The 18,360-nt window shown below is 41.5% G+C and overlaps 1 protein-coding gene across 5 annotated transcripts in view; it reads left to right on the top strand.

Annotated features, from left to right (window-relative positions):
- GOLIM4 (golgi integral membrane protein 4) overlaps positions 1–18,360 on the top strand; it is a 148,793-nt gene that overhangs the window by 101,184 nt on the left and 29,249 nt on the right. For 3 of the 5 annotated variants that reach the window (XM_075864037.1, XM_075864038.1, XM_075864035.1), the window contains 3 exons: positions 4,647–4,817; positions 12,730–13,095; positions 15,443–15,684. In XM_075864037.1, the coding sequence (XP_075720152.1) occupies positions 4,647–4,817; positions 12,730–13,095; positions 15,443–15,684 (779 nt within the window). The remainder of the gene's footprint in view (positions 1–4,646; positions 4,818–12,729; positions 13,096–15,442; positions 15,685–18,360) is intronic. The other 2 variants (XM_075864039.1, XM_075864036.1) reach the window with 1 other exon arrangement.

The following is an 18,360-nucleotide window of genomic DNA, read 5'->3' as shown; positions in this document are numbered from 1 at the left end:
ATGGGGCATTAGGTTAGCAGGGAACACATTATCTCTGTGTTCTCTGCTACTCCTACATACCCATCACTGATGACAGTGATCTAATGGTAACATCTTATTAGATCACTATATACAGAGACATGCAGAGAGGACAGAGATGGTATCTTCTCTGCATGCCTCCCAGCCCTTTCTGCAGGGGAACCCTATGTGATGTCATTAATAACAGCACAGGTTTCCTAGCAACCACCCAAATCATTCAGGAATACAGTGCTCAATATGAGTGCTGCATTCAGGGCTCAACTGATTATTGCTGTTCCCTGTTACAGTATAGGACCGGGCTGTTTAGTGTGACAGCCCGATCCTGCTGATGGCACTGCGTGCAGGAGCACATAAGTTGACTGGCTTCTGGCACAGGGACCTTTCTATTAGCCCATTCATTTATGTGGGACGGGAAGGAAAGTTGTTGACCCCAAAAAGGACCAGGACGTTTTTCCCTCCCAGCATTCCGAGATCTATAACATTTAAATTTTTGTGCCGACAAAGTTGTATAAGGGCTTGTTTTGTATGGGATGAGTTTTATTCTTTAATGGTATCATTTAACCTACCATATAATGTACTGAACTTTTAAAAAAAAATTTGTGTCGTGGAATAGAAAAGAAAACCGCAATTACGATTACAGCGACAAATTTATATACTTTTTTTAGATTTTACTACTTTTACAAAATAAAAACATTTTGTTTAAAAAATATTTGTTTTGTGTTTCCATATTCTGAGATTCTGAGAAATTTTCTTTTTTTTTTTTTTATGGATGGAGCTTGTTTTTGGTGGGATGAGCTGTCCTTTTTATTGCTACCATTTTGGGGTACGATTTTTTGATAATTAAAAAAAAAAAATTGAGGAGCCAAGGAGAGCAAAAACAGCAGTTCTGGCGTTTTTTTAAAATATATTCTGACTGTTCACCTTTCGAGATAAATAATGTTCTATCTTAACAGTTCAGATCGTTATGGATGCAGTGATGACAGTAATGTTTATTCTGTTTATTGTTTAAATGATTTATTTGACGTAGTATTCAATTTTTTTTTCCATTTTTTTTTTTTAGTCCCACTAGAGGACTTAAACATGCGATGGTTTGATCGCTGGTACAATACCCTGCATACTACTTATGTATTGCAGTGTATTGGGCTTTTAACGGTCTCCTATTCAGCCCTGGCAGAGCTTAAAAGGGAGACCGACATGGCAGACCTGGGGGCCACTACTAGGCCCTCAGCTGCCACGACAGCCCATCGCCACCCCGCGTTTACGTTATGGCAGGGGGAGGGCAATGGGATGTCAGAAGGCCCTTCCCTGTATATCGACTCAGATGCCACGGTAGTTATTTACTGCACCATTTAAGTGGTTAAACCACCGTTATAGCAAGGTGTCATACTTCTCCCCTCCCACTATGACGTATTTGTACGGCATGGTGGGTTACAGAGTTTTAATAGCATTCATTGTCTATATTGTGTTGAAACAATTTGTTGTAGCTGTTTTGTCAGTCAGGACGTTTATAGTAGGATCATCTTTAAAGAGGCTCTGTCACCACATTATAAGTGGCCTATATTGTACATGATGTGATCGGCGCTGTAATGTAGATTACAGCAGTGTTTTTTATTTAGAAAAACGATCATTTTTTATGGAGTTATGACCTATATTAGCTTTATGCTAATGAGTTTCTCAATGGAGAAATGGGAGTGTTTTATTATATGACCAAGTGGGCGGTGTGGAGAGAAGTGTATGACGCTGACCAATCAGCATCATATATAGCTATATCGCTATGTGCAGCCACATAAACACACTATAACGCTACTCATGTGTCATGACAATGAATATACATTACCTCCAGACGTGATGTGTATTCATTCTCCTGACCACTTCTGTAGCGTCTCTGTGATTTACAGTATAGCAGGCGTAGTCTCGCGAGATTATGCTGTAAACTGTCATTCACAACGAGATCTTGCTGTGCTGTGCTGTAGTCTCACACAGACGCTACAGAAGTGGTCAGCATTCTGAATACACATGACGTCCTGGCTGGAGGTAATGTATATTCATTGTCATGACACGAGTAGCATTATAGTGTGTTTGTTTATGTGACTGCACATAGCAATATAGCTATATCGCTATCTGCAGTGTAAATGAATGGGGAGAAGTGTATGATGCTGATTGGTCACTGATTGGTCAGCATCATACACGTCTCACCACAACGCCCACTTGGTCATATAGTAAAACACGCCCAGTTGTCCATTGAGAAACTCATTAGCATAAAGCTAATATAGGTCATTAGAATGTCAAAAATGATTGTTTTTTAAAAATAAAAAACACTGCTGTAATCTACATTACAGCGCCGATCATATTATGTAGAAGATAGGACATCATAATATGGTGACAGAGCCTCTTTAACCCCTTAATGACTAGACCATTTTGTGCGTTAATGACCAAGGATTATTTTTAGTTTTTGATCACTGTTGCATTCTAAGAGTCGTAACTTTTTTTTTTTACTTCGTCGACATAGCCATATGAAGGCTTGTTTTTTTTGCGGGACGAGTTGTATTTTTCAATTGCACCATTTTTGGATGCATAGAATATATTGATTAGCTTTTATTAACTATATTTTAGGAAAGAATTGAAAATAAACAGCTATTCCAGCATTGTTTTTCACGTTATAAATTTACGCCATTCACTATACGGCATAAATAACATGTTACCTTTATTCTATGGGTCCGCACGATTACAGGGATACATAAATATATAAAGGTCTTATTTTTTCCTACGTTTGCAAAATAAAAAAACTTTTTTTTTTTTTTAAACTACTTGTTTTTTCGTCTCCGCATTCCAAGAGCCGTAAATTTTTTATTTTTCCGTCGATGTAGCCATATGTGGGCTTGTTTTTTGTGGGACAAGACGTAGTTTTCATTGGTAGTATTTTGGGGTACATGGGACTTGTTGATTAACGTTTATTTTATTTTTTATGGTGTGAATGGGAGAAAAAATGGGATTTTGCCATTTTTTTTGCGTTGTTTTTTTTTTCATAAACTTTAACTGTTTGAATTTTTTATTTTTTTTTGTCCCACTAGGGGACTTCACCAATACTATCTGCTGATCGCTTATATAATGCTTTGGTATACTTAGTATGGCGCTTGCGCAGAACGATCTTTCTGCTCGACGTTCTAATCGGCAGTACTGCGCATGCGCCGAATAAAGAGATGGGACACTGCGCATGCACAGTACTGCCGATTAGAACGTCGAGCAGAAAGATCGTACTGCGCAAGCGCTGAGTGAAGAGAAGGGACGCGCGCGCGCGTTACAGATAACGCAAAGTAAGAGCATTTGGGTGCAACGGTAACACCGTAATTGCACCTAAATGCTCATTAGCATAAACTTAATAAAACTTTTTTCTCTACAAAGGAGGCAGAAAATGAAAATAAATGCTAGAATCAGGTTAGTCTCCTCTGCAATTCACTGGTACTAGTTTAAGGCCGGATTTACACGAGCGTGTGCGTTCTGCACACACAAAAAAACGCTGCGTTTTGCGTGCGCAAAAGGCACTTAACAGCTCCGTGTGTCATGATCATATGGTGCGCGGCTGCTTGATTTTCGCGCTGCCACCATCATTATGCCACTCTGTATGTTTGTAAACAGAAAAGCACGTGGTGCTTTTCTGTTTTCATTCATACTTTTCACTGCTGTTGCGCGAATCACGCGCGTCCCATGGAAATGCTTCCGTGTGGTGCGCGTGATTTTCACGCACCCATTGACTTCAATGGGTGCGTGATGCGCGAAATACGCACAAAGAATGGACATGTCGTGAGTTTTACGCAGCGTACTCACGCTGCGCAAAAATCACGGACTGTCGGCATGGCTCCATAGACTAATATAGGTCCGTGCGAGACGCGTGAAAATCACGCGCGTTGCACGGTCGTATATCACGTTCGTCTGAATAAGCCCTAACTCGTACATTCTGGTGACAGACTCCCTTTAAAAAGTTTCTGAATACTTATGTGAACTAATAACTTGACTGTGTCTTTCTTCTACTTAGCACTTTTTTCATACCAAGTGGAAGAAATTGTTAAAGGGATTATGGCGCCCTGCTTTGGATTTATGTTGCCTCTCTATTTTAGAATACTTGCTTTGGAGAAATATGCCATTATTTTTTTCATGACCCACTGCTCAGCCATGTCTTGAATGCTGAAAAATAACTGTTGTCGCCTCCTGACTATATGTCAATTTGCAGTCTGCCAAGATTTGAAGAAGATTTAACCTTCCTTGGATCAGGCGTCAGGATTACATGGCTTTAATTTATTTGCTATAAATCCTAAACCAAGCAATCCCTTTGACAGTCGCTCCTTTTGGTAACTTGCCTGAAAGTAAAATGCTTATCTTTGGATCTGATGTATCATTCATTGGTTTATAATTTCCATGTTTAAGCGAATGGTTTTAATTGAACTAATTAGCACATTCCTCTTCGCACTGATGCCTAAATTGATGTATGGGGTCATCTTGACTTGGAAGTGCAAAAAAGCATTGGAGCACTGATTAACTTTGCTACGGCATGTGCACAGTGTGCAGGCATTAAAAATCTGCTTCTTTTATCCTCATTCTTTTTCTTTTCTTGTTTTGTTTTTCTCCTTTAGAAACAAGTACAAGACTTTTTGCAACTTAAAAATGCTTTAAATAAAGCATCAAGTCTTCAACGACCAGGAAAAAACACTCCACTCACAGGTCCCAGAATAGGACCATCCGTTTCATTCCAGCACGGACATATCACAGGTCAACAGGTTGCAGATAGCAAAAAATTACCACTGGTGAGTGAACCTTATACAAGATTTAAAACATAATAAAATGCTACAAAGTCAAGCAGAACCTACATTTTCTACAGTATGTTGTTGCACATCCTCTCCCTGGCTGAACTTGATGGACATGCGTGTTTTTCCAAATATGTCAACTATGTATATAACCGATGTGATGTTCAAGTTTTCTCCCAATATTCACCCAAACACACCCTAAAACCAGCTGTTGCATCTAGCCTTGATAAAGCCCACATCTCCATTCCAACGCTTGCCCCCTTGCTTCAGCGCTGGTGCTGGAGTATCAAAACCCGCTACTATCTCTTGTAGTGAAGGGGAGTGAAGCTTCATTCACATCTGCTTTGGAGGCTTCATTAGGAGCCTCCGTTGCAGATTCCGCCAAAAATGGCGGAAAAACGAACACTCCATGCAGCAAATTTTTTTTTCTGGTAAAATGCTGGAAATATGACAGAACCCATTCAGGTCATTATGTGACGGATCCGACACTCCTTCATTTTTATTGTTCTGCTCCTATGATGGAACAGAACAATGGAAATTAAAAACAGTGGCGTGAACTTAGTGACACAATCAGCTTTTCATAAGAGCATGGAGATCTATGTCATCCACTGGCGGTGTCCAGTGTTACGACGTAGCAGTCCAAACGTATTTGGGCATCGACTTGAATGGCACAAACACAAAATAGTTAATTAGAAAGTCTAAATCAGTCTCCTATGAATAATTATAAATCGGAAACTTGGGTTTACCGGAGCTTCCCATTTAATTTTTAATTTGTTTTTGCTTTATCACTATTATGTAGGGATTTTTCTATTACTATGAATTACTTTTCTGCATACTGTCTGTATGTTAGCTTTTGTTTTTTTTATTTACTTTTATGTTTGTTTGTTTTTAGCAATGAATATACATATTTCTTGTTAACCATTGGGGACACACTATGGGTATATTCTGATGCAACTTGGAGGCAACACTAGGTAGTAACGTGTCTCCGCCCAGGCAGGCTATACCCTACCCACAGATACTGGCTTAATCAGATTTAGCCTAGTGTTGTAGAAGGCAGACATGACCTGAAACTCCGGTCTGCCGCTATTTTTTTATTTTAGTTTTATTTATTTTCTCTCCTTAGCTGCAAGGGGGTTCTCCGCCTGTTCACAGCCTTGTCAGCCCCTGTGGGTTGCTGATATACCAGGCAGTCCACTGCATTGAATTTCCCTCTCCACTGGTTATCTAACTAGTTTTTTCTGCATCTGCAGACGGGGTTCAGTAACGACACTATATGTGCGAGGTTACTGATGAGGTGACCCTGCGTACACTTGAAGACACCGGAGGGTGAGTAGGTTATTTTCCCCTTCCCCTGGTGGCTCCTTCCCTAGGGATTGGTAATTTTGTTTTCTACTTGCCTTTTATCTTGGAGCACATGTTCATGTTTTTTGTTGTTGCCGCGTTTGCGCAGTTGTGCTTCGTTTTTTGCACTGCTCTTGATATCGGCCCTAAGGTCCTGGCTTCCAAATTAGGCCCCAAATTTTTCCAGGTCTAGGCCGCCCCCTCCCTGTCACATGTTAGGTTTTGACCTATTGCCTCCCTTCTCTACATCATTGGTTGATTGGTGGGAGGTTTTCCTGGTTTCGGGGCAGGGCGCATGTTCATGGGGGGCTGTGATCTCCTTGAGCTGGCACCATTTTCAAACGATCTGAGGATCACTGCTGTACAGTATTGGGCACATGTGGTTTGATCTACAGGGGTACACAGCACAGCTCATGGGGTCTAGTAGGGCATCCTTTTGGCGGTATTGTTTGTTTCTTGTACAACTTTAAAAGGGGTTTATTTCTTTTCCCCCTTCTGTCATGTTTTATCCTCTTACACCGGTGGGCAAGGCTACCTTTTAACCTGTGGCGGTTTTGATATAAAGTTTACACGCGGTCAGCCTACCCCATTGTGCCTGCTACCCAGAAACCTCCAGATGGCTCCCCCCTAGGAATGTGGCTCCCCCTAAGTGAGCAATGTCTTTTTGCTCAGACCCTAGGGGATATTTTCAGACTTACCCAAAGGTAGTTCAGTCTTCGGAGTGTTTGCCTACTCAGATTGCGGCAAAGCTTAGGGGCCCTCCTTTTTCTCCTTTGGACATTACTCAGTCTACAGTACTTCTCACAGTAGGTCCCATAAGAGGTGTCGAGGTGCCTTGAACAGGTTTCTTTCCTCGTCAAGCTCCTTCCAGGGGGAAGCTTTTAGTTTAGTTGGAGCGCTCTTTTACCTCAGAACCACCCTCGTTGTACCCAGTCTTTTCTCCAGTCTTACCGTTTTTGCTCCTTTTCCAGCGTCTCCTCTCACAGACCAGAGAGCAGGACGAACCATACCAATGAACATCCAGATGAACATCTTTCAAGTCTAGACCGGCTTGACAGCCGTGGCCCAGGCCCCTGAGGCACCTCTTTAACAAGACCCCTTCAGCATGAAAGTGTATCCCCACTTGTTGCAGATGTCTGACAGGGGGGTGACGGCTTCTTTCCTTTCAGGAAACAGGGCTTGCTCACAGTACCAGACTGCATATCTGGAAATTCTGGCAAATGTCAGATGGGCCGTTATCTCCAATGGGCCGCTCAGTCAGTCACCCGGCCCCTGCAATCTCCTCTTTTCCTTCTCCCAGGCAGGCTACTGTAGCTCCTCCCCTCCCAGACAGGCTGCTGTAGCTCCTCCCCCAACCCTCTGATCTCTCTCTGCTTGCTGAAGTATCTGCACACAAGAGGAGCGTGTGATTCCTGGAGAGGAGAGATTGCCACTCACACAGTGCACCCTAAAGATCATCTCCAGTGTTGCCAAGCTGAGGAATCCTAAATTCTGAACAACACATCAGCAGTAGGATAGGTATGTCCTGCTGTTCTTCTCCACTGTGTATTAACCCATTACTAGTTTATGCTGGGACTTGTAGTCAGGGATTGGATCCGGACAGATCTCTCAGGTTCTCCTGAACAGTTGTTAAAATAACAGGCCATTCTGGGGACCAATGTAGAAGCAGGATCCAGAGCAAGTTCCCCCTGGATTCAATTGTATCTGCATCCTTATACATGCAACGCGATTACATAATTGTCAGAAGAGATCACACCGCCACCTCTGGATGGCAGAATTGGGACAAGTGAGTAACTGTATCTTTTACTTGGGTGGGGGAGCACAGTGTATCAGTTTTTTTATTTTTATTTCAGGGGACACAGTGTATGGTGGTGGTTGATGTAGGTGGTGCCATGTTTTATATTATTCATTTCAGGGGGTGCAGTGTATTGTATTTATTTCCGGGGTCAACGTGTATAAATTATTTGAGGCAGCATGGTGTATTGTATTATTTATTTGTATAATAGCGGTCAATAAAATAATCAAATAGAGAGGTAGGTAATTTGGAATAAGATGGTAACCAAGCCAAGATAGATTCTGCAGTGCACCCAGATCAAAATTAGGCTGGGTTCACACAGAGTTTTTTGCAGACGGAAATTCTGCCTCAAAATTCAGTTTGGAAGTTTGTGGCAGCTTTTCCTCTCCCTGCACGGCGTTTTTCGTGGCGTTTTTTTGCGCCGCGGGCATAAACCGCAGCGAAATACGCTTTCTCTGCCTCCCATTGATGTCAATGGGAGGTCAGAGGCATAAACGGCCAAAGATAGGGCATGTCCCTTCTTTCTCCCGGGAGACGGTTTTACCGCTCGCGGGAAAAGACGCCTCCGCCTCCCATTGAAATCAATGGGAGGCATTTTCGGCCGGTTTTTGACGAGTTTTGCGGCGTGGTTTCCGCGTCAAAAAACTCTGTGTGAACATAGGCTTTAGGTTGTTAGGCTATTTCTTTATTCTAACCACCCTCCTTCTAAACTGTCTGACGTTCTAAATTTGACAGATTCAAACCAATTCCTCTCCTTTCTGAACTATCAGCATTATTGTTGAAGGGCATATTGCAAGGTTTTTAAAGCAGATCTATTCAAAGTGTAAGGGTTCACACAGAGGTTTTTGCAGGCAGAAAATCTGCCTCAAAATTCAGTCTGGAATTTTGAGGCAGATTTTGCTCTACCTGCACGTCCGTTTTTGCAGCGTATTTCGACCGGGGCCATTGTGTGCTGCGAAATACGCTTTCTGTGCCTCCCATGTGAGATGTGAATGCCTGAAGATGGGGCATGTCCCTTCTTTTTCCCACGAGACGTTTTTTCCGATCGAAGTAAAAAACGCCTCCGCCTCCCATTGAAATCAATGGGCGGCATTTTCGGCCATTTTTTGGCGCGCTTCCCAACGCGGTCTCCACGTCAAAAAAACGTGTCAAAAAAACTCTGTGTGAACTGACCCTAACGACCCTATTACACCGGCCAATCATCGGGCAAACAAGCGTTCACAAATTGCTTGTTTCCGATAATTGACCTGTGTAATCGACCTCCTCTGACAGCTCATTGCCCCCCCCCCGTGACTAAATTGCGAGCGCCGATGGTTGTCATGGCAGCCCGAGGACCTAATAAAGGCCCCCCAGGTCTGCCTTTCTTCTATATAGCCTGTAAAAGCACAATGCACTATGATACATTATTATTGCAGTGTATTGAACCATCGATCTAACAAATGCTGGTTCTAGTCCCCTAGGGGAACTAATAAAAAATGTTAAATATAGTTAAAGTGTTCACTTTTCTCATTTTTCCTCTAAGGTAATGTAAAGGTTAAACAAAATTGGTATTGCCGTGTGTAAAAGTATGAATTATTACAATATAACATTATTTAACTCGAATGGTGAACGCCTTAAGAAAAACAATGAAAACACCGGAATCGCTGTTTCTTTTGGTCACCTTACCGCTAAAAAAAAATGTAATAAGTGATCAAAAACCTAAATGTACCAAAACATTGTACCAATAAAAACTACAGCTCGTCCCTCACACCACTCAATCGACAAAAGAATACAAAAAATTATGGCTCTCAGAATGTGGTGACACAAAACATTTTTTTATAAACAAATACTTTTTTCTCTGTAAAAGTAGTAAAACATTACAAAAACTATATAAATTTGGTGTCGCTGCAATCGTATTTAGCCGCCGAATAAAGTTAAGATGTCCTTTTTACCGTATGTTGAAAGCCGTAACAACGGAACCCAAAAAACAATGGAGTAATCACAGTTTTTTCCAATTCCATCCCACAAATATTTTTTTTTCTGTTTCCCTGTACATTATCTGGTACTTTAAATAGTGGCAATAGAAACTACAACTCATGCCGCAAAAAATAAGCCCTCACACCACTCCATTGACAGAAAAATAAAAATGTCATGGACCTTGGAAGGCGGGGAGTGAAAAACTAAAATAAAAAATGACAGTGTATATTATTATTTATTTTAGCGGGCACAGTGCACTGTTGGGGGGTTATGCAATGCATCATTTTGTCACCTCGGTGTGTCATATTAATCATGAGAAAAGCTTCCTAGCATGCATTTTAGAATTACATTCAGACCTTGACCACACGGCGCTCGAAGAAAAACAACTTGGTTTTTGACGTGACGCATTTTTTGTGCATCTTTTTATGTGTTTTCGGCGCATTTTTTTGGGCGCGTAATTAGGACTCCTATTGACTATGGGAATTAGGCAAGTTTTTGGTGCGTTTTACGCAACAGGAATTGACCTGACGCGCGTGTAAAAAAAACATGTTGTATGCACTATAATGCGTTTCCCATTGATGTCAATGGGAAGCTTAAAGCATTTGTTTTTGACGCAATTTTCGCCACTCAAAACGCAACAAAAATGCGTTGAATAGATTCCATGTGAACAAGGCCTTAAATAACATGACATTTTGATAGCTCCCGACAACAAGCAGGGCCATATTCTATTAATAGAGACCCCCATCTAGAGAAGTGCGTGTGGAGTGGCAGCATGTGCTTTATTTTAATTCTATTATTTTTCTTGACTGCCTGTCAACAGCAATAAAAATATTCCCGGTGGAAAAGTAACATTTTGCTTGGTGTGATTGACTCTGCGTTCGGGAGGTGGTGTCTGCTGGATACAAGATATAGTTTTTAAAGCCTCCTACTGTACGGTTCTTTCTCTCTACTCTGCCTCGTGCTACGGATCAAGCTTTTTCTTTTTCCTAGGTTATTCTTTACCTTCTCCTGCAAAAGAGTATTGTCCCAGGTTTCAGGGACTCTATTTGAACCTCGTTTCAGTCCCCAAAAAGGATTGCTTGAACTGCTTAGTACGCATTCGGGGGTTTTGCATGGAATCCTTAAAGTCAGTAGTCGCATTGCTGGAACAGGGAGAATTCCTCTCTTCCATAGGCACTCGCGATTCATTCCTCCATTTTCCCATCTCAAGAACTCACCAGCGTTTCCTTTGTTTTGCGGTGGGTTCTCTAAATTTCCAATTGTCGCCCTTCCTTTTATGATCGCCATTTCTTTTTGGGTCTTAAATCAGGTCCAGGCGACTCATGACTCTGTTTTTTCTGCTGGTGTGAATGCAATAATCTTGATCCTTTTAAAATGTTCCACACCTAGGATTCTGTCCTTTCTGGCCTTGAAGAGGGATTTGGCTTATCTTTCTTAAACAGGTCAGGTCTCTGCTCAGTCCATTCTTTTTCAGCGAACATTGGCTTTTCAATCTCAAGTGAAGACTTTTGTAGGAGTGGCTCATGTGGTCCCCCATTTCAGACGTCCCATCGAGCCTTGGGATCTAAATTTGGTCCTCGGGGCTTTTCAGGTGGCTCCTTTCAAACCTTTTAAGAGACATTTTGTTGTGTCTCCTTTCCTGGAAGGTAGTGGCTGTCACGTCCTTCAGGCAGGTTTCGAAACTTGCTGCTTGTCCTGCAAGTCACCATTTTTGGTCATTCAAATAAGGATCAGAGGGTGTTCCAACCTGTTTCATCATTCCTTCCGAAAGTAGTGTCTCTCTCTTTCATATTAATGAAGATATCCTTTTGTCCCTCCCCCTCTTATCTGAGGGAGCGGGCTTTTACATTTCCTTGATTTAGTAAGAGTAGTCCTAATCTAATTGGATGTGACGGAGTGGTTTCAGGATTTTTTTTCTTTTTGTTTTGTTATTCCTGAAGGGCCACAGCTTTCACAGCATCCATGGCCACTTGGATTCAATCTATGATTTTGGAAACCTATCTGTTCAGGGTTAAGTTCCTTTTCTTCTGGTAACTGTCTTGCAGAATACAAGGGCTGTTGGTGCCCCCTGGACTGTCAGGCATCAACCTTCAGTTGCTCTGGTTTACAAGGCTTCTATTTGGGCTTCTGTGCACACTTTCACTAAGTTCACTAAATTCATTCTTTGGCCTCTGCTGATGCCAGTCTGGATCACTGTGTGTTAGGCGGGTTGTATAACTTGTATAGCTTTGCTTTTACTTTATACCCCCCCCCCCCTTACTCTGGGACTGCTTTAGGCCTTTTCATAGTGCTGTGTCCACCAATGATTGGCAACAAAACTAGATTTTTGTGCCCGCCATAAAATTTATTTCTTGTTGAATACATTAAGGACACGTTCGTGGGTTTTTTTCCTACTGCTTTTGTACAAACTGAATTAGCCAGTGTCTGTGGGAAGGGTATAGCCTGCCTGGGAGGAGATAAGACTCTTTCCTACCTAGTGTCGCCTCCTAGTAGCACTAGCATATAACCATGGTGCTGTGTCCCCCAGTTGATTCAACAAGAAATAGATTTTACAATGAGTACAACAATCATGTTATTTAGTATGTACTGTGAATTCATTTTCTCATGGTTGGAGGAGTGCATACTAGAAAATACATCAGTCTTTTGTCTTTGAAATATGCAGTGTGCTCATAGTCTGTACTGTAGGATGCGAGTGTAGAAATACAGCGCTGCACTGAAAGAGTAAAAAAAACACTGAGATGTAAATCTGAATCTAGTTAGAATGGGATTTCACAGATATGTGCATATTTCCTGCTAATGAAAGTGTGTTGGACTCTGCAGATAAACATTCAGGCTCAGCATGAGGCTGGACATGAAGACACAGTCCCACCGAGCCAGGCTGCTAATGAAGAGGGTGAACGTCAGGACACAGAAAAGACTGAACTTCACAAGGTAGTTGAGGACATTGGCCCTCCGCAGGAAGCTGGTCCAGCCACGGAGCATCCTGTGGAGGTAGAAGAGGAACATAAAAAGGAGCTGGAGGAGGAAGAGATGGAGCAAGTTGGGAAGCCAGAACGCTTGGTGGAGGAGCAAGATCAATTGCAGGAGGAACAAGACCAGCACAGGCAGTCAGAAGATGATCAGAGACGTGTGGGACATGAAGGGGAGGAGGAGACCGACTTACTACATGAACAGGAACATGCTGAGGTGAGGAATAGCACTATACTCGGAACCAGGGTTATGTCCACTTCAGGGAAATAAAAGCATAAACCTCTTAATAATTGCACTGTAACTAGATAATGTGCAGGTTTTCACAGTCACAATGACAGAAATATACTTTCAGTGTAAAGAGATTTATTGTTGAGTAGACATACATTAATTTGATGCCTGAGTGTTTAAAATGACCATGACACTAAATAATTGGGGATAAAAACGTCAGAGCGTGCATACCTTTGTTAGTTCCCCTGCCTGGTTTTACACAGTATGTAGTATTAAACGCGGAGTAAACCTTGTACACCATATAAACAAAAGATGTATTAAAAATATAAATTGTATTATTCATTTATTAAAAGGAACACACACAAATAAATAATCGTAGAAAAAGAATGAGTCCTACAGTTACTGACCAGACCCAGCATAGCCAAACAAGTTAATATAACAAGGTACAGATATGTATCAAAGGAACAGTGTCCGCTATACACGACAGCAGGCAATGGTTGGAACAAATGAAAATATAACAGTAGTATGCAGATTCCTATCAGGGTAATAATTGTAAAGATACAATATTTGTTCTAAATCAACCTAAATATTTAAGGTTAAAGTTACATATAAACAATTGTTTACCGATGCATGCAGTGTGAATGGCCTACTGGCACCCTCCCGGGGAGGGTGCCAATTGGCTGTTCAAACAATTAGGCCCCATGCACACGGCCATGCCCGTAATCACGGCCCGATGTCTGCGGACAGCCACCCGCATTTGCGGGTCGTGCTCCCATATAAAATATGGGAGCACAGTCCGTGTAAAGCAAAAGATAGGACATGTCCTATCTTTTGCAGCATCTTTCTACGGCCTGCACATATTCCTGTAAATGGGAAGGTGTCCATGGACAATAGAAGTGAATGGGTCCGTAATTGCATCCGTAATTATGGTCCGCAATTTCGGGCGATTTTTACGGTCGTGTGCATGGGGCCTTTTACCTTGTTGTTTTAACTTGTTTGGCTATACTGCGTCTGGTCAGTAAGGTTACGTTCACACAAAGTGTTTTCAGGTGTATTTCGTGGGGTAAACGCCTAGAAACGCGCCTTGAAAAACGCTAGTGAAACACAGATAAACAGCTTCCATTGTAATCAATGGGAAAAACTGAGTTTTGTTCAGACGGGACGTTTTCTTACACCGCTGTTTTAAAAAGTGGCGCCTAAAAGACAGCGTAAAAAGGAGCATGTCACTTCTTGAGCCGTTTTAACAAAAAAAAATGTCTAAACAAAAAAAAAAAACTATTCCGCTTCAAAAACGGCTGAAAATCAGAGGCTGTTTTCCCTTGAAAACAGTTCTGTAATTTTCAGCCGTTTTTACTTGTGCATGTGAACATACCCTTCTTTTTCTACCTTGATGTATTTGTGCGTATACTCTTTAATGATTGAATAATAAAATGTATATTTTTTTATACATCTTTTGTTTATTTGGTGTGCGATGTTTACTCCGCTCTTATATAGGCTTAATGTGTGGAGTGCTATCCAACACGAGAGATAACTCATTCTATTGGCCCCATTGAACATGTGCATTGATTAGGGGCCCTAAGGGTTGTTGTTTTTTGGTTTTACATTATGTAGTTTACTGTTAACTAATAAAAAGTTTCCAATAACATGATTTTTTAGAATTTTAAAAAACATTGTAGATGTTGGCCGCTGAAAAGTGAATCATATATTTACTTGCTTGTTTTTCTATGTTACTCTCCTTCTAGAGAATAAGTGCTTACTCTTCACCCGTCGGATGACTAATGGGTGCTATCCTACGTAGTGCGCGACATGATGAATATTTTACTTATAATCCCCAATTATCTTTAGAAATGCTTGAAGCATTTTTTTAGTATGAAATGACAGATACTAATGCACTCATGTCGACATTGCCTTCTTGAATTTCAGAACGATGTCCCTACACATACTTTAATTTCCCTGTAGTCCATCAGAAATATTGCTAAACACCCTATTGAATTGACCTAAATCAAACCAATTATTAGGAAAAACAAATGCCAACCCAACTAAAAATGTCACTGAAAAAATGCAGTGATATTATGCTGGTGCAAAGTTACGTTCTACAGATCTGACTGTATTGTCAATGCCTCTCCTATGATGCTGTCCCAGGAGCCAAGTGACTGTGTCAAATGTCAGTTATATGGTTCTGACCCAGGAGTATCTGCAACTAGAAACCGCAAGGGAGCCACATGCAGGGGTCCCAAGACCCATGTTTCTCCTGAGTGACGAGTTTGAGGACACCAGTCTATACTACTCCAGCCGCCCATTGTTAGTATCTTTATTTACTTGCTGTTTGTCTTAGCAGGGAGATCAGACACCTAAGCCTCAACTCAAGTATAAATCTGTATATGAACAGCAATTGGAACTGCAGAAGCTAGCAGCTCAACAAGAAGAGCAAGCTAGACGTCTCCACAAGCAACAAGAGTCCCTGCAGCATCACAGGCTAAAAGAACATATTCTTCGACAGCAGCAGATACATGCTAATGAACTGGAGATGGAGAGGCAAAATAAACACAAAGAGGCACAGATTGCAGAGAAGCTAAGGTATGGAAAAGTTTCTTTAAAAAAAAAGTAATGTTTACCCAAAATATTATTACAAATTAAATACAGGGATTCTATGCAGATAAATATATAAAAAATAAGCTCTAGCTTTGTAATATGCTGTGTAATATACTTTGTGTTAAAGAGGCTCTGTCACCACATTATAAGTGGCCTATATTGTACATGATGTGATCGGCGCTGTAATGTAGATTACAACAGTGTTTTTTATTTAGAAAAACGATCATTTTTGACAGAGTTATGACCTATATTAGCTTTATGCTAATGAGTTTCTCAATGGACAACTGGGCGTGCTTTACTATATGACCAAGTGGGCCTTGTACAGAGGAGTGTATGATGCTGACCAATCAGTGACCAATCAGCGTCATACACTTCTCTCCATTCATTTATACAGCACATAGCGATATAGCTATATCGCTATCTGCAGCCTCATACACACACACTAATATTACTGCAGTGTCCTGACAATGAATATACATCCTGACCACTTCTGTAGTTTCTGTGTGAGACTACAGCACAGCACAGTGAGATCTCGTTGTAAATGACAGCTTACAGCGTAATCTCGCGAGACTAGGCCTGCTATGCTGTAACTCACAGAGAAGTGCAGAGAAGTGGTCGGGATTCTGAATACACATCCCGTCCTGGCTGGAGAAAATGTATATTCATTGTCACGACACTGCAGTAACGTTATAGTGTGTTTATGTGGCTGCACATAGCGATATAGCTATATGTATAAATGAATGGAGAGAAGTGTATGATACTGATTGGTCAGCGTCATACACTTCTCTCCACAACGCCCACTTGGCCATATAGTAAAACACGCCCAGTTGTCCATTGAGAAACTCATTAGCATAAAGCTAATATAGGTCATAACTCAGTGAAAAATGATTGTTTTTCTAAATAAAAAACACTGCTGTAATCTACATTACAGCGCCGCACACATCATGTACAATATAGGCCACTTATAATGTGGTGACAGAGCCTCTTTAACCCCTTCCCGCACCTTGGCGTAAATGCACGTCCAGGTGAGCAGTAAGTTCGCGCACCTGGGCGTGCAGTTACGTCCGCGCTTTAACAGTTAACCGCCGCGTGGCGCTACACCGCAGCGGCGGTTAACTGTGCAGGGCGTCTGCCCTGCTCTCCCCGTTGCCGATCAGCGGCCTGTCGCCTCTGAAATCGGCAATTAACCCCTTCGATGCGGTGGTCGATTGCGATCACCACATCGAAGAGGTTTACAGCGGATCGGCAGCCCCCCACATGCATTTGCGGGGGCTGGCGATCCTTATCATGGCAACCAGAGGCCAGACAATGACCTCCGGGTTGCCATGTACGGAAGCCTCGGAGGAACAGCCTCCGGCCGGTCCTCCGATGCTTAATGTCAGTGTGACCGTTACGTCACAATGACAGTTAGAACACATTACACTACGTGTGTAGTGTAGTGTAATGTGTTCTAGCAGCGATCAGAGCTGCAAGTCTAAGTGTCCCCTAGTGGGACAAGTAAAAAAAGATAATAAGAATGTTTTTAAAAAGTGTAAAAATAAAAGTTAGAAGTGACATAAACAAAGAATGCTTTTTTTCCTATAATAAGTCTTTTATCATAGGAAAATAATTAACACGTTAAAAAAAGTACACATATTTGGTATCACCGCGTTCGTAACGACCCCAACTATAAAACTGTAATATTATATTTGTCCCGCACGGTGAACACCGCGAAAAAAATAAACGAAAAACAGTGCCCAAATCACAATTTTTTGGTTACCAACCCTCCCAAAATATACAATAAAAAGTGATCAAAAAGTCGCATGTACGCCAAAATGGTACCAATACAAACTACATACCGTCCCGCAAAAAACAAGCCCTTACACCGCTTTTTTGACTGAAAAATAAAAAAGTTATCGCTCTCAGAATATGGTTACACAAAAAATAATTTATTTTAGAAATAAGTGATTTTATTGCGCAAACGCTGCAAAACATAAAAAAATTATATACATATGGTATCGCCGTAATCGTATCGACCCGCAGAATAAAGTAAAATGGTCATTTATAGCCCAGGGTGAAGGCCATAAAAAAACAAATAAAAAACATTGTCAGAATTGATGGTTTTTGGTCCCCTTGCTTGCCAAAAAATGGAATAAAACGTGATCAAAAAAATTTCTGGTACCCCAAAATGGTACCAATGAAAACCTACAGATTGTCCCGCAAAGAATAAACCCTCACACCGCTCCAGTGGAGAAAAAATAAAAAAGTTCCGGCTCCCAGAATATGGCGATGCAAAATGTGCAGAGTGTCCAAAAGCAGATAAGATCAGGCGCCATTTATCAGTGCGACACCGGCCACATATCTGCGGATTGTTATTTATTTACTGCATTATTATACCCTCTTATTATACCCTGATGTACCCCGTACAGATAACATGTACCCTGATGTACCCCGCACAGATAACATGTACCCCGCACAGATAACATATGCCCCCACATTATAAACTGAAACACCAGTAAAACCCCAAACAGAACTACTACCAAGCTACATCTGCGCCCCAAAAGCCAAATGGCGTCCCTCCCTTCTGAGCCCTGCAGAGTGCCTAAACACCAGTTTACGTCCACAGATATGGCATCGCCATACCCGGGAGAACACGGTTAATATTTTATGAGGTATTTGTCT

The sequence above is a fragment of the Rhinoderma darwinii genome, chromosome 4 (assembly GCF_050947455.1).
Source record: "Rhinoderma darwinii isolate aRhiDar2 chromosome 4, aRhiDar2.hap1, whole genome shotgun sequence".
Taxonomy (NCBI): domain Eukaryota; kingdom Metazoa; phylum Chordata; class Amphibia; order Anura; family Rhinodermatidae; genus Rhinoderma; species Rhinoderma darwinii.
The sequence above is the reverse complement of the archived record's forward strand: the minus strand, read 5'-3'. Positions and strand labels throughout refer to the sequence as shown.